Source organism: Callospermophilus lateralis, chromosome X (genome assembly GCF_048772815.1).
Source record: "Callospermophilus lateralis isolate mCalLat2 chromosome X, mCalLat2.hap1, whole genome shotgun sequence".
NCBI lineage: Eukaryota > Metazoa > Chordata > Mammalia > Rodentia > Sciuridae > Callospermophilus > Callospermophilus lateralis.
Window position 1 is genome coordinate 89272953 of NC_135325.1, and position 15342 is coordinate 89288294.

The 15342-nt window shown below is 36.6% G+C and overlaps 1 protein-coding gene across 4 annotated transcripts in view; it reads left to right on the forward strand.

Moving 5' to 3' along the window:
- Positions 1–1102: 1102 nt before the first annotated feature.
- Pak3 (p21 (RAC1) activated kinase 3) overlaps positions 1103–15342 on the forward strand; it is an 83702-nt gene continuing 69462 nt past the window's right edge. For all 4 annotated transcript variants that reach the window (XM_077106591.1, XM_077106592.1, XM_077106593.1 and 1 more), the window contains exon 1: positions 1103–1277. In XM_077106591.1, the coding sequence (XP_076962706.1) occupies positions 1103–1277 (175 nt within the window). The remainder of the gene's footprint in view (positions 1278–15342) is intronic.

Sequence of the window (15342 nt, forward strand, 5' to 3'; positions counted from 1 at the left end):
ACTTGAATTGTGCTGGCAAGTGTTGAAGTATAATGAAAGGACTTGAATTAGAGTTGGAAAACACCTGAAGACAAACATTTCCTTGCTAGGTCCATGCTTTTCCAGTTCACATCATCCTCCCAGTAGGATGAAACCTGAATGTACTCAAACCTACACTCAAAATAGTAAATAATAATGAAGTTAAGCCTGGGGTTGTGGCTCAGTAATGGAGCACTTGCCTAGCATGTGTGAGGCACTGGGTTCGATCCTCAGCACCACATAAAAAAATAAATAAAAAACATAAAGGTACTAAAAATAATAAAGTTAAGAATAAATAAATTCCTAAAACCCAGATTGAATCTTACAAGTCTCTGTCAACTCCCTGTTGTTCCTTGTTTTAGGACATAAAATGTAACAGAAAATAAGGTCATAACATCTGTTCAGGATATGCCCTCTCCTCTGGATCTCCTTTTTGTTCATGGTGACATTCAGTCTACTTTCATCTTTTACTTGCTTAGGAAAGGATGGGGCATTTTTTGCCCTACCAGTACATCCCAACTCTGGTGAAAGTACCAGATCTATGGGATGTTTTCTGAGTTTATTCCTATAAATACAGCAGAGATATTTTGTAAATCAGGTACACACAGGTAAGAAACAGGTATCAAAACCATTGTAATGTAAAAGCAGCCAACAAATCATGGTTGTGGGCCATTAAAAATCAACAGCCAAAACTTTGTCAGTTCCATACTCTCAGGAGTTTGTGCTTCTTAACCATTATGATCATCAAGATGGAATCTTCAAAGAAAGGTTTAACGTGGTTCATTAAGAGACTGGACAGCAGAAATGTGTTTGTGTATACATATTGAATTGTCATTAATTGTTACTGTCACTTTCCTCACTTAGATATTATATTGTTGGTCTTCCGGGGAGGCAAATCTCTTGGTCCTGAAGAGAAATCCCTCAAGTTGATTCACGTAAAACCTAAGAGAACATAAGACTAAGGCTGTTGTTTCTAATATGTTAGAACCTCCATATTTACTACATTTGGTTTGGAATTCTCTTTCCTTAATTCCTGTTTCCTCCTGCTTTTCTTTAGGAGCTGTGAAATCAGTTACAATTGAAAATGTCTGACGGTCTGGATAATGAAGAAAAACCCCCAGCTCCCCCATTGAGGATGAATAGTAACAACCGGGATTCTTCAGCACTCAACCACAGCTCCAAACCACTTCCCATGGCCCCTGAAGAGAAGAATAAGAAAGCCAGGCTTCGCTCTATCTTCCCAGGAGGAGGGGATAAAAGTAAAGTATCAGTGGTCGGGCATTGAAAAGGGGCTAGTTTATTATTTCATTGTCACTTTTTTTCTCATGTAGTCATTTCTTAAGCCATTGGCTGTTCAGGGCCTGCCTGCCATTTACATCTACATCTTCCAAGGTTGCTTTTTTGTCAGAGGATCATGTTTGATGGACTTACTGTGGGTTGACAGAAAAATATATGTATGCTATGTTTGCTTTTCAGAGAAAATTGAATTCATAGAGTTAAGTCATGGGGAATCATAGCAATGGTATTGTCTTGAATATATAAACAGTGACTTTCTGATAACTTAGACTAGAATTTAAAATAATACCTTCATAACTGTAAGTTGTCCTTTTTGAAAATTTAAATATAGGTGATTTTACTTCTGTATATGTTTTTGGGAACTGAACATATTCAACTGAGTGTATGGAAGTCACTCCAAGTCACCACAGTGTTGTCTCTCTGACTGTGTTACAAGGTGGGAAGAAACCAAGTCATTCGTTTATTCTTTTGGTTTTCTACCAGTGGTCTCCTACACAATCAGCCTCATATGTGCTGAGTATCATAATATATTATCATTTATCCATGTGGTGTTCATAATGCCATTTTGATGCTTAAATATCATATGCTAAACATTTGTGACATTTGGGGATATAAAATTACTAGTAAACAACTTTCAGATTGTATTAATAATCATAAAGCTGGAACATGGTTTCCATAGATGTGATTACTGAGGCATATATGAGTAAACCCGGTACAAGGCCACTGGCATCACAGAAAGTGGCCAAAAGGGTAAGAAAGGTGATGTCTGTAGAAGAGAAAAAGGCACATTCTTGACCTGCTTCTTCAATGTAAACAAGTAGCTATGTAGGTTGATTATATTGTGTTAGTGAGTCAACAATAGATATTATAAGGACAATTGAAACTCTTATCATATGCCTACAAGGTACTTTATATCTTATGCCTGAAAGATGGAAAAGAGGCAAATTACATTAAACCTCTGAATTGAAGATAAGCAAATGAATAACAGAACATTTTCATGCAAGGGATCTGTGACCATACAAGAGGAGTTTTAAAAAAATATATTTACAGACACTGAAGTGGATCTGGGAAAAAAATTGCTTGCAACAGGGTTGGTATGAGGATTAAAGGTGTGCCATGACCTAGAGACCAAGTCTTGTGTGACAGTAGTGCCAAAGAAAGGATGTTCTATGTTGTATCTGCTGCAACTGTAGAAAGCGATTGAGGGAAGGGAATTACATGCCTGCACAAATCCTTTGGTGCTATTGAAATTGGCATGCTTTGGAGCCCTTGAATAGTCCTGCTTGCCATTTTGAAGAGCAAGAGCCAACTGAGGCTGATATGAGGTTAGCAAAAACAGAGGCTGACATTTTGGTTTTGGGCCAGTACTTCAGGTGATATCATGGTGAAACCATTGCTGCTGTACAGATTTCAGGGGGAACAATTGAGCTAAATTTCCAGTGTGCTGGCATGCAAACAAAAGAGTTTGGATGACTCTTACTCCCCTCAAGGAATAGTTTGAACAGTGATTTTTTTTTTTTTTTTTAGAAATTCAAGACTACTTAAAAAAAAAGATCATGAATTAAATTCCTGTTCATTCTTTGTACTCCATGTGCCCCACTTGCATTTGCCAATGCTAATCTTAATGTACACCTTGTCTTTGTATGTAGCCATATCTCATATCCTCAAGCCATTAGATCAATGTTTGATACAGCTTTCAAGTAGTCATGTTAAACTAATATATAACTTTATTGTTCAGAAAATATCATTTTTAAAAGAATATTCTATTTTTTTTTATAAAAAGCATTAAATAGTTCAAAAGAGCCTGCCTTTAACAGAAAATGGGAGAAGATTTGGCCAAAGGCAGTGAACTCTTTTCAATGATCCATCCAAAGACAGAATCAAGGGATCAAGAAGAATCTATGGACAAGGAGATACACATGTGGCACAGGATATATCGCCAAATAAGTTGAATTTAACTTGTTCATACTAATTTAAATGATGTGGTACTCCTATAGTATGATCCTCAGGAAGTCAACAGTACCCTAGAGGTGATTATTATAAATGACAATGAAGACAATTAGGTGGTTGTCAGATTAGAAACAGAGGCAGTTATAAACAGCAGATGCAATTTCTTTAGAACCATATTAAATACTCTTATGGAAAGAACTGAAAATTGGTACCTTTACATGTCATAGCTTACCAGTCTAAAGCTTGAGTGATTTAGCAGAATTCTAAAAATAGGTGCTATGATGCCTTCAAAAACAATCACATTAGACAGGATCCACCTTCAACAGAACTTAAATAATCAAGTGCCATGTAATACCATTGCTGAACAGCTGATAATCTACCTCAGACAAAGATGAATGATTTAAGTGAACATTTAAAAAAAGGTTCTAAGAGTGTTTATATTATAAAGACCATACTGGGAAGAAAGCAATGCCAGAAAAGCCTAAGTCATCAGGTTATTGCCATTTAAATACCTTTAATGGAGGGCTGATAAGTTGCCTTCAGACAAGGCTTGAATGATTTATAATTGAATTCTGTTCAGAAGTGCTAAGGTGTCTTCAAAAAAGTCTTAAGAAGACAGACATCTTCAGAAGGGCCAAAGTCATTAAGTAGTGCCACTTAAATTCACTTGATGAATAGAGTTAAAGCTGAAAGCAATATATGTTACAACTTTAGGATTAGATTTTAGTGACTCTTGAGAACACAGACATCCATGATTTGAACTAACAGTTCAAATGTTCACTGTTCATTGCCTCTCTGTCACCCTCATTTTCCACCACCATAATAAATGATAGATACATCCTCATCACCTCTGGGAATCATATCAGGATCTAAATGGAAACTGAAGAACCTATCATTTTTACTAATTGAAACTATGTAAACGCTCAATTTTTATGTAATAAATTGTTATTGTTTTATTTTATTGCACATAGAACATTTATAAGGGCTTTCAAAAGTTCATTTGTGACTTCGTTCCTTCTAATTTTTTTTCCTCCTAAAACTATGATTCTCCCAGCTCAACTCTGCTATCTTGGGTTTGTCTAGATACCTGACTCTCATGGGTGGGGAAGAATTACTATTTTTGTTCAATCTTAAGCTCACAGAAAGAGCACTGGACCTGGGTTCTGGAGAGCCAGGTTTGCATCCAGCTCTGCCCGAAATGATTGTGTCTTTGAGCTGATCATTTAGCTTCTGTGAGCCTCAGTTTTATCACCAATGAAATGAGGATAATACTACCTGGCCTATTTCACAAGATATTTGTGATAATCAAATGTAATTGTGTATACCAGATGCTACTAAAAGTAAAATTAAAAAATGCTACATAGCTGGGCATGATGATGCAAACCTGTAATCCAAGCTACTCAGGAAATTGAGGCAGGGGATTGTGAGTTGAAAGCTAGCTTGGGAAACTCAGCAAGACTCTGTCTCAAAACAAAAATTTTATAAAGTGCTAGATAATTGTGAAGTGTCAACTTAGTATTTCAGACCTTCCAGACAAACACCAAAAAGCCCTATTTTCAAATTATTGTTTCTTTCAAAATAACTTTCTTCATAAATAGAATTTATATGTCAATTAGAATTTAAAAAGAAAATAAAAATTGCTCATAATTCCATAAGCCAAAGGTAACTGCATTGGTACTTTTCCACATACTTTTTTCTCATCAAATAAAAATTATTCATCAATGTCAAAGACTTGGAAAATAAAAACAAACATAGAAAATAATAAAATATCACCCACAATTGTAAATCCTAGAATCAATGTTAACATTTTGGTGGATTTCTTATATATGTTATTTATGCACATATATATTTTCCTATATTCTTAAATTTATAATGTGAACAGTTTTGTATTCTTTTCATTTAACATTTATATCATGAATATTTTCCTACCTTTTAAACGTCTTTATAAATATAGTTGTGATGGTGTAAATTAGTTCTTCATATAGTAGCATCACAGTCTATTTAACCATTTCTTTTTTTAAAATATATTTTCATAACTTTATTTATTTTTTTACGTGGTGCTGAGGATCGAACCCAGTGCCTCACCCATGCTAGGTAAGGCTCTACCACTGAGCTACAGACCCACCCACCATTTCTTTTTTTCTTTTTTTAATATTTGAGTCCTTTCCTAATTTTTGTCATTATAAATAATGTTGGAATGACTATTTTATTTGTTAAATGAAAATATTTGGATTGATGAGAGAGAAGATTTTATAAGCCCCTTTTAAATGTTTTCATTTACATAGAGCATTGAGCATGATTGTTTTTTAAGAAGACTGTTAATAGTTCTATTGCATTATCCAAATTGAACTTTGATGGGTAAAAGAAAAATAAGAAGCAATAGATCTAATTGCAAGATCGAGAGTCTTTTTTTTTTTTGGAGTGCATTCCAGGAGCTGAATCTTGGTGTTAGAGCAATTTAGGAGGGAAAATTTGGCACCATTTTTTGCTATTTCACTATAGAAAGGTTTCAAGATTCAGACCAGGAAAAGAATATCCTGGGCAAGCAATTTTACTTTATTTTATGGAGCCTGTGAAGTGTGTGACTAATCAGGTTTCTCCTTTGTTGACTACTGGAAAGTTTAGAGCCAAATGTGTGGTCCATGCATAGCATTTGTAAAAGGACTCCATGGTATGTATGCACTTTGTATTAACTGTCTTCCAGGCTCCATTCTATTTTCCTGTGTTTTTTATTTTGTTTTGTTTTGCTTTTCTTTTAGTTTCTTGTCTACATTGAATTTATACTATCATGTTGTATTTGGTGTATTCTTGTAAACCACCTGACATCCATTTTGGAACAAGGTGAGGAATACATACATGAATGAATAAATATATTCAATACATTAGTAAATAAATCAATAAGGAATAGGCAATGAGGCAAATGAATGCAGCCAGGACTTTGAAAATGGCATAGTGTCTCTACAAATGATCGATATTAAGGATTTGCAGCTTGGAAGAACATATTGGAAAGAATCAGGTGAGGCTGCATTTAGTGGTGACATGTTCTATGTGACATTTGTGTCTTCCGAAGTGTGCTTTTGTGTCTTGTGTCTTGTGCTGCTTTGAGCATTAGGTATGTTTTGAAGGGCTGTGTCTGTAGAGAGCACAGTTCATGTGCATTTAGTTTGTGGAGAATCCAGAGAGAATTGGGAACTTGGTGAGCTGAGGAATGATAGATTGTTCCCTCTTCCTGAGCCTACTAGGGGATAGTTTTGTATGAATCAAACCAAGACATATAGGGAATGATCAATTATTTACTGTCTGGTAACTGGGTGCCAAGCAGTGTGTCAGGTACTATACATGCATTCAGTGTTAACCCCTATAGCTACTCTGTATTATCCCCTTTTTACCAATGAGGCAATTTAATCTCAAAGAATTTAAATAGAAGGCCTAGGACCAGATAGCAAAGGAAAGAAGCCAGAAATCTCCTAAGTCTTTGTGACTCTAAACCCTGTTTATTTTCCACCCTCCTATATTATATCGCCTTGCAATGTGACAAAGGGACTATGTGGTAAACTATGTTCTTAGCATCTGAGGCCAGTAGTGGCTTTCATTTTTCCTTAAAAAAACTCCAGTGTACTTTGAAATGTATCTGAATTTCAGAAAAGAGGATTCTTTTAAAATAACCACTCAGCAGGAAAGAAAGAAAGAAAAAAAAATCATATTTGTTTTAAAACAATTGACGGTCAGACAACATTATTCAGAATAGAGATATGCTAACATTCGATTTGGAGTTTTGTGTGTTAGATTATCATTGGGGTGTATGCTTCATAAGCTTACATGTTGATTGCTGTAGAAAGTTGAAGCTCTAAATGGGTGTGATCACAAAAATGAGCAAAAGTTCTTAAAGTGGTATATAGTTTTGTAAATGTATCCAGTATATATTGCTGTTCTAATACCAAAGTATGTCATCTTCTATATACCCCACACAGCAGGAAGCACTGCTGTATAACAATTATATTAAAGAAAACTTACAAATATCCTTTATGGTTTTGTTAATCAAATGTCTTGATCAATGCACATTACTTATTTTCATCTAAATAATGCACAATAAAATATACTTAGTGTGATAACAGTATGCAATCTTTCTTTGGTGATGCCAAAGACCCTTCAGGATCTTGAGGTAGCCTAAGGTGATTTCTTGTCACCAAAAAGTGTGGGCGTCTAAATTAATTGCGGGTTCTGTTATCAGAAAGCCATATGTCAGAGATTGTTGCATTTTAAATCATGCTTTCATTCCTCTTCTCCAAATGTAGCCCATATTGCTGAGCAGAGTGCTTTTCAGAGACCCTTTCCCTGTCCTTTGGGAAGCCTGGAGGGCATAACTTCTTGCTTGTCCTCCAGGAGAAGACCCTCCTATCTGCTTGTTCACTCCTAGAAGTCCACTATTGAAGTAGGAAGAAGGTGGGATAAGGATACCCTCTTTCTATCTACTAGGGCCTGAATTTTTACTTCATGTCCATTAAACAGGGAAACTTGGCATGAATATGGTAGCCCACTTAAAACATAACACAGCTAAATTGAAGAGAAATATAGAATGTGGGATTGGAGAGTATATACACGAAGGTAAAGAGGAAATAATATTTGTGAAGCAGACTAAGAGGTGGAGAAAATACAGGGGATGGATAGGAAGACAGAAAAGCTCTATATCACATATTCAAATGAAGTGTTGCAAAGAAAGAAGCAATGATAATAGCTATGACAATAGCCTAAAAGATATGAAGTTTCTTTCCTCAGAACAAATGATCTCCTCTCAAACTTGTACTATGTAAAACTATACACATGATCAGAAGTATCATGCTAGGACATTGCTTCATCTTTGCATTTTATTTTCAAACATTTTCCATTGAAATTATTGCATGGGTGAATTGAGCATAAGTGAGAGGGGAGTCAGTATGTGTTGCCTAGACAGAGATGAATAGGTGGCAAACTTCTTAATTATCTCCCAGAATGATTATACTTGCTTAATGTTTTTTTTTTTAAGACAATACTCCTGAAGGTGACGGCTACCTGTATGTATTTGTGGGGGCAACTAAAGGGCTCACATGGGGCTATCATTTCCTTTCCTCCATTCCATCATCCTCATGATACATCCAACCCATGAATTAGCCTTATAATTGCTCTTGAAGAATTAGGTACCACTTTGAGTTTTTATTTGTATATACTGTTTTCCATAGCCACTGAAGACCTGGCAGGAAGAAATAGACTTAATATTCCTCCTCCATTCCAGATGGACTAATTAGATGCTATGGATTACAGTAAAATTTTCTAGGTTCTGTATTGGGCCTCTTAGGGATTTATGTGAATAATGGACCTTCCATTATTAGCCTTCCCAACTCTAAGCTTCTAGGATTTGCCAATATGATAAATGATATTATGATACAAAATAGCGAATATTTAAAACAACCAAGTTCAATCCTCTTTCTTGGTAGTTCTATTCCCAAGGACATCATTCATAGAATGGAAGTGCTAGGTTTAAAAAGTTTCACATTAGTTTCCCAGCAAAGACTCATCTTGTTACTTAGTGCATTGCTAATGAGAAGATGTATTTTGGAAGACCATTATGGGGGTATTATGATGTTTAAAGTACTTTCATATCAGTTACTTCTTCAAACCTCCTCTGCTATCCCATTTTATAGCAGAGATGTTAAATGACTTCTACAAATTTGCCAACTACTTAATAACAAAATAAGGCAGACCTAGAATTTATATCCTCCAACTAGTCCAGTGGTAGAACATTATACCACTTACCATAAATGAGAGAAACCTAACTTGTTTTTGAAATAGGTTTTAACCAACAGAATATTGAAAATGGAGTTTTTAATAGAAGCAGGGGAAAACTAGGTGGATGGGCAATTATGACAGTAGTCATTCCTTTGTCTTTTAAGTAATTTCTCCTGAGGGCCTAATTTGCTAGCCGGAGGTTACCAATCTTTGTTTTAAAAAGAGTGAAATTCATTATTATTCTATTCCTGTGTTATTTAGTGGGGGAAGGCTTTTAAATGATTTTCTATTACAAAAAAAATAATGTTTGATGCTTGTAAAATTGAAATAGTAAATAACTACTTTAAAATAGATAATTTTCCATTGTACTTACCACATAATACTTTCAGATACTTCAATGGGAGAAATAAATTTGAAGGCCCATTCAATGATAGTCTACCCCCAAAATGTGAAAACCAGAGAATTAATCTTTTCCCTGTGTAAGGGAGAATATGCATCTCATAAATCCAGGAGTTAAGAAATTCTTGTGGGTCCTTGCTCATACCACACCCCAAAAGAGGGTATTTGTTTATAGAACAGATGTATCAGGGATTAGAACCTTGACAAAAATCAGCCCCTCTGACACTATTGCTCTCACAAGGAGAACCAACCTCTTTGACACTGCCTTGCAGGACTTCTGTTGTACTATTCAGGGATACTTATTTTTACCCAAGTAGAAGGAAGGCTTCAGAATGCTTCCTTCTAGAGGGTTATGGCACAGTGTGCCCTATGACCCACAAATCAAAGGATGGAACAGAATAACATTTTCAAAAAGTAAAAAAGGCGACAAACTCAGTATTTAATTCACCTTTCTGATAATTAAGCAGACACTAAAGTGTTTTCATTCTTGTAGCCCACAGAGACAACATTTTGTAAATGACTTTTGTGGGACATTGACTAGCAGTCTTTTAGTGACAGAAATCAGTGAACCACTAAAAGTGTCTATCACTGAGCTAAAGATTCACCGAGTCACTAAGTAGCATATATTTGGTAAAGGAAGGTTGACACACAAAGAATATGGATGGTCTTTTAAAAATACTTTTATGTCATTCCAAGATGACTTATCCAGAACAAAATTTAGGAATATTGAGATGAAAAACAGATCTTTAATATGATGGATCTCTGACCCAGCCATCCCACTGCCTATGCCAGAACTTGCTTGGCTTCTTCTGTACAAGTTGTTTGGTTCCAGGACTATATAACACTGGATAAATAGACTGTAGCTAAGTAACACAAAAGACTGGAGGAAGGAAAAGAGCTTCTGGTTTCAAGCTAGAGGTAGTGGGATAAGGGTACCTCTCAGGAAAGATTCAGACCCATCAACTCCAATATAAGTCTTCTAACAAAATGCTTTATTAGACCTCCTTTATCTCTAGGGATTCCTTGAAAGACCATGGTAGAGATATAGGGGCAACCAGGCAACAAATCAATATGAACTGCATGCTGACTTTGAGCACAGATCTAATTTATTATCTCAGGTTAGAAATCAGATATAACAGAACCTTGAGTATGCTTTTAACTGCTGTATCATTCACCCAGAAAATATTTGTGTCTGCTTTTTACTTGCTTCATTCTATGCTAAATATTGTGAAGGATACCACATATGAGAAAAGGTTCCTTATCTTCAAGTAATTTTCAATCTAGTTGTAGAAATAACAGGAAGTGCTCCATTAGTGATCTTAAAGGCAACAGATACACGGTAGGTTGTCTTCCCATTCTACATCCTTCATATCTTCTCCTCAGCCTGAGAGAAACAGTAACCATCATGAAGCCTGCCCCCACCATGGTCCATGTACCTTAGCAGCACATAACTACCTAGCTTATTTCTGGAAAACCCCTTTTCAGTTGGCATCCATCTGCTCAAAACCTTTCCAAGCACAGTTTTTATTACTATCTCCAATTTCATCTTCCTCTCCACTTAATTTCTCATATGGTTGCTATCTATTTACCCTTGTCTTCTCACTTCTACATTCATTTGCTATATATAGTCCAACTTCTAAGATTTTGTTCTGTTTTCTTACTTCCGATAGTTTACCCTCATGTATCTAACAAGTTTTTGACTCATCTCTTAAATCTTGTGTCCTCCAGTAAGTCCTGACTGTCCCTTTTGACATGCATTTATATTAAAGCATTTACACGCTATTCTTCACAACGTAGCACCTAATTTTATTTTGTATTATAGTATTGGTTGTTATGTTGTTTCTTAAGCTTTATTTCCCCAATTACTTTCCATTACTTGAGTTCCTAATGAATCATCTAGTGTACTCTGTCATTACATTGATGCATAATTTAACCTCTAGTTGATAACAGACTCATGAGAAAGAAGCTGAGGTAGTAGCAAGAGGTTGCTGTTCCTTAAATCTGGGGTTGCAAAATACTTGCCTTGGAGAACTAGCCAGTCTGCATTTTTTTCCCTTTGGAAAAATTCTGTCCACACTTAAACAATATGCTTTATATAATACTTTGCTTTTAGCTTTCTTTATTAATGTGGCTTTAAATGTTGCCCTTGCCATGTAGAGCACAACATTTTGTCTGGTTTCCGTTGCTTTTTTTAAAAATATTGTTTTGTGCTTTTAGACTAAATTTATGTAGGAAAGCTTTCTGTATGTCTGTCTTCTGTCATTCCTTTCCTTTTCCTGCAAGCTCTGTTTTAAAGGAGTTATAAAGTGTTCTAAAAAGTAATACTGGACATTCAGAAATGAGATCTAATGAGAAGGCCCAGCGAAACTTCCAGGAATTTTAGGGGAAGATGATAAATGGAACCACGACAACAGAGAAAACTCAGGTGACAATTTTCTACAATGCTATCAGGAGGCAAACATAGCAACATCCATGGATGTCTTCTGGGGAGAATTCATTGCTTTGCTGTACCTTGACCCCTACCCTGCTCTATTGCCAGTATATGCATGTGGCATCTAACAAGATATGTGTCTGAATGGATATATAGTCAGTGTGGACACTGTTGGGGAAAATATCAACAATGCCACCAACAAAATGCAATTACAAAAATAACTCTTAAACATATTCTCTTTTTGCCTGGCACTCGTGGCAGATCCAGGTCATTTTTTCCTCATCCATGAACACATCATAGCAAATAAGCATCAACTGTCTCCATATATTGGGTCTCATTTCATATAAAGGTCATTTATTTGTTCATTCATTCGTTTGTTCAGTTATTCATTAAACATTGAGTCTGGTACTGTGCTGATGTATAGAGATAAATAAGTCCCAGTCCTTCCTTAATAACTGAGAGTCTAGTAGGGGACACAGACATGTGAGTCAATAGAGTTTAGTGTGGTAAGTACAAAACAGAAGTGAGCACCAAAGAGGGGGCATCTATTCAGGATTGAAGGGAGGGAGGAGATGTTAGAAGGCTTCCTGGAGAAGGTGACCACTGAACTGAGGTGAGTCTTAAAAAAGAGAATAGAGCTGGCTGTGTAAGGCATAATGCAGTAGCAGGTTGAGTTTCTATGGCTACAACTACAAGAAATTCAGAATAGCCAGTGCAAAGAGTCAGTGTGGGAGTAAGTGGGAGATGAAGCTATGGGAGTAGTGTGGGACTAGATCATGGAGGATTTATATTTGCTATACTAAGAGCTTTGAATTTGCTTCTAAAGACAATGAAGGGAATGTTTTAAGCAGGAGGAATGATATCTGATAAGTGTTTCAAAATATCACTCTAGCCAGAGGAGGAGGAATGGATTTGTGGTGAAGTCAGGCATGTCAGCCTGTTGGAGACATGCAAGTGGGAAATGACGGTGGCATAAGGGCCAGTATCATTAAGAATAGGCGAAGAAAACCAGAGGGAATACGTTGAAAGGAGACTTAATACAAGCAGGTTTGGGAGAGAAGAAGCTAGAGAAATGTGAAGTAGAAAACAAAGGGGGGATTGTAGTTTCACATTGTTTCAGGTGGGACAATAGAATAGAGATGTTCAATAGCCTGTTAAGTACAGGGGGGTTGGGATATGGCAGAGAGATCAGAGCTGGAAGTACATATGGGGAGTCAGTACTGTAGATGGTGATTGAAACCATGCATGTAGAAGAGATGAACCAAGGAGAGGTGTTTGATGCCTAGACATGAGTACCTGGGACAGCTCCTAGAGCATACTGTTTAAAGAACCAACAGAAAGAAGCTCCTACACAAGAGACTGAGAAGGAAAACCCAGAAAAATAGAAATTGACTCTAGGAATTAGTTGTGCAAAAGAAAGTGCAGAGGAATTTGTTTCAAGAAGTGTGTGGTCGGGGCTGTGTAGATGAGTGGAAGAGCACTTGCCTAGCGTGTGTGAGGCTCTGAGTTCGATTCTCAGCACTATATATAAATGAATGAAATAAAGGTCCATCGACAACTAAAAAAATTTTTAAAAAAGAAGTATGTGGTTAACCATGTCAGTTTTGACTGAGGTGACAATGGTTTTAAGGATAGAAAAGTAGCTCCTGGTCAAGGAGGAGGTTCAGGGAGTCATTACAATGATTTGGAGAGTGAGAGCTTAATAACTCTAAAATACTTTTTCAAAAAGTTTAACCTAAAAAGAAAAGGCCAAATGTCCGTAAAACTTAGAGAATGATGTGAGGAAGCAGAAGGGTTTTAATTTTTAAGGACAATAGAAATCTTAGCCTTTTAAGCCCAAAACACCAGTAGAGAGAAAGGGAGTGAGAGATGAAAGAAACAAGAAGAAATGGATGTAATTGGTGGAATAAGATCCCTGGAGAAGTGAGAGGACTGGGATCTAGAGCACCAGTGGAGAGAGACACCTTAGGTGGAAAGGAGTCACCTGTTTCTAGTGGGATGGGAGGAGATATGCATATATAGGCATCAGTAGCACCTTCTTATCTCCTCCCATCTATAGGGACATCCCATATATAGGGTACTGATTCTTATATATGCATAGGAAGGTTAAAGGAATTGATATCAGAAGAGTTTCAACTGAAAATTACCATTTTTCTTTGAAGTAGAACGTACATCATATGCTAAAAGTAAAGGAGGATAGGATAGAGCAGAAATTTGAGTGAAATTCTGGAATATCTGCTGAGAGAATTGGGAAGGGAAGTTAGTAAGGGGTAAGGAAAATATTGCTAAAAATCATTAGGACCCAAATGAGATCTGTGATCTTCATAATAACACCAATCTACATGGCCACATGATATTTTATTCCTCAGCAACTCACAATGAACCTTAGTATAGAAGTGGAGAAATTTCATTGTTGGATTCTGTCAGGGTAGGGTTTGGCAGGACAAGTTCAACAATGGGTGAGTATTTCTAGGGTAGGGTGATGGCTTCAGACCAATTTACATGATTGACAGATACAGTCTAGGCTAGGAAAGAGCTGAGCTCAAAGAAGAATAATATAGAAGTAAGGGCTTAAAAGGATTAGAAGTTTGGCAGGATGGGAGATGAGGCTTAGACCATAAGAAAACAGTGTGGAATATTTCAGAGAATTGTTTATTATGAATAACAAAAAGGCCCAGAATAGCCATGGTTCTCCATTTTGTTTTTACATCATCAATAGAGTTCAGAAAGTCATCTTTCTAGGTCTTAGTTCCAGAAATTCTGATAGAATAGGTTACAGATAAGTTGTAGACATTGGTATTTTATGGAACTCTACAGATTATCCTAATGGCCTTGGTTGAGAACCAGTGGCTTAAAGAATGGCCATGGGAGTAAATTGCAGAAGTGGAAGGGAGGTAAAGTTCACTAGAGTCGAGGGAGGTCAAGGAGCCCTGAGGAAAGAGTGTTAAGGAGGTGCCCATTTATTGTCGATTCATATCTTATGTTTCACACAGTGGTGGTAGTGTAGAGTATTGGAGGGAAAACTTGGAGCTAAAGTCCTCAGTGGATACAGGGACATGGCCAAGAAAACAAAGTTTCGATGACCTCAAAAGGAGAGAATTTTGTAGTCAAGTGCAGAAGTAATGATTTCAAATAAAGAATTTGGAGTAAACTGGAAGAAAGCCCTCCCTGTTCCCCTAGGCCAATAGGCTTGGGATGAGGAAGAATGAGCATACTCTACCAGGTTATCTGAGGAAGTTGTGATCCTCATTGGATAGTGAGATTTACAGTATTTCTCAACACCGGCTATGTAATTGAAATACCTGAGGAAGCTTAAAAAATAAAGATGACTGGGCCCACCCCAGATTGACAGGAGTGGGGTTATGGCTTCTCCCTAAAAATAATTTCTCACATGATAGGCAAGAAACGAAGAGAACATTTACTGAAGAGGTTGAAGATGTAGGGGAATTTGTTCTTAATGGGACAAGCTGTAGCCACTAGAGGGC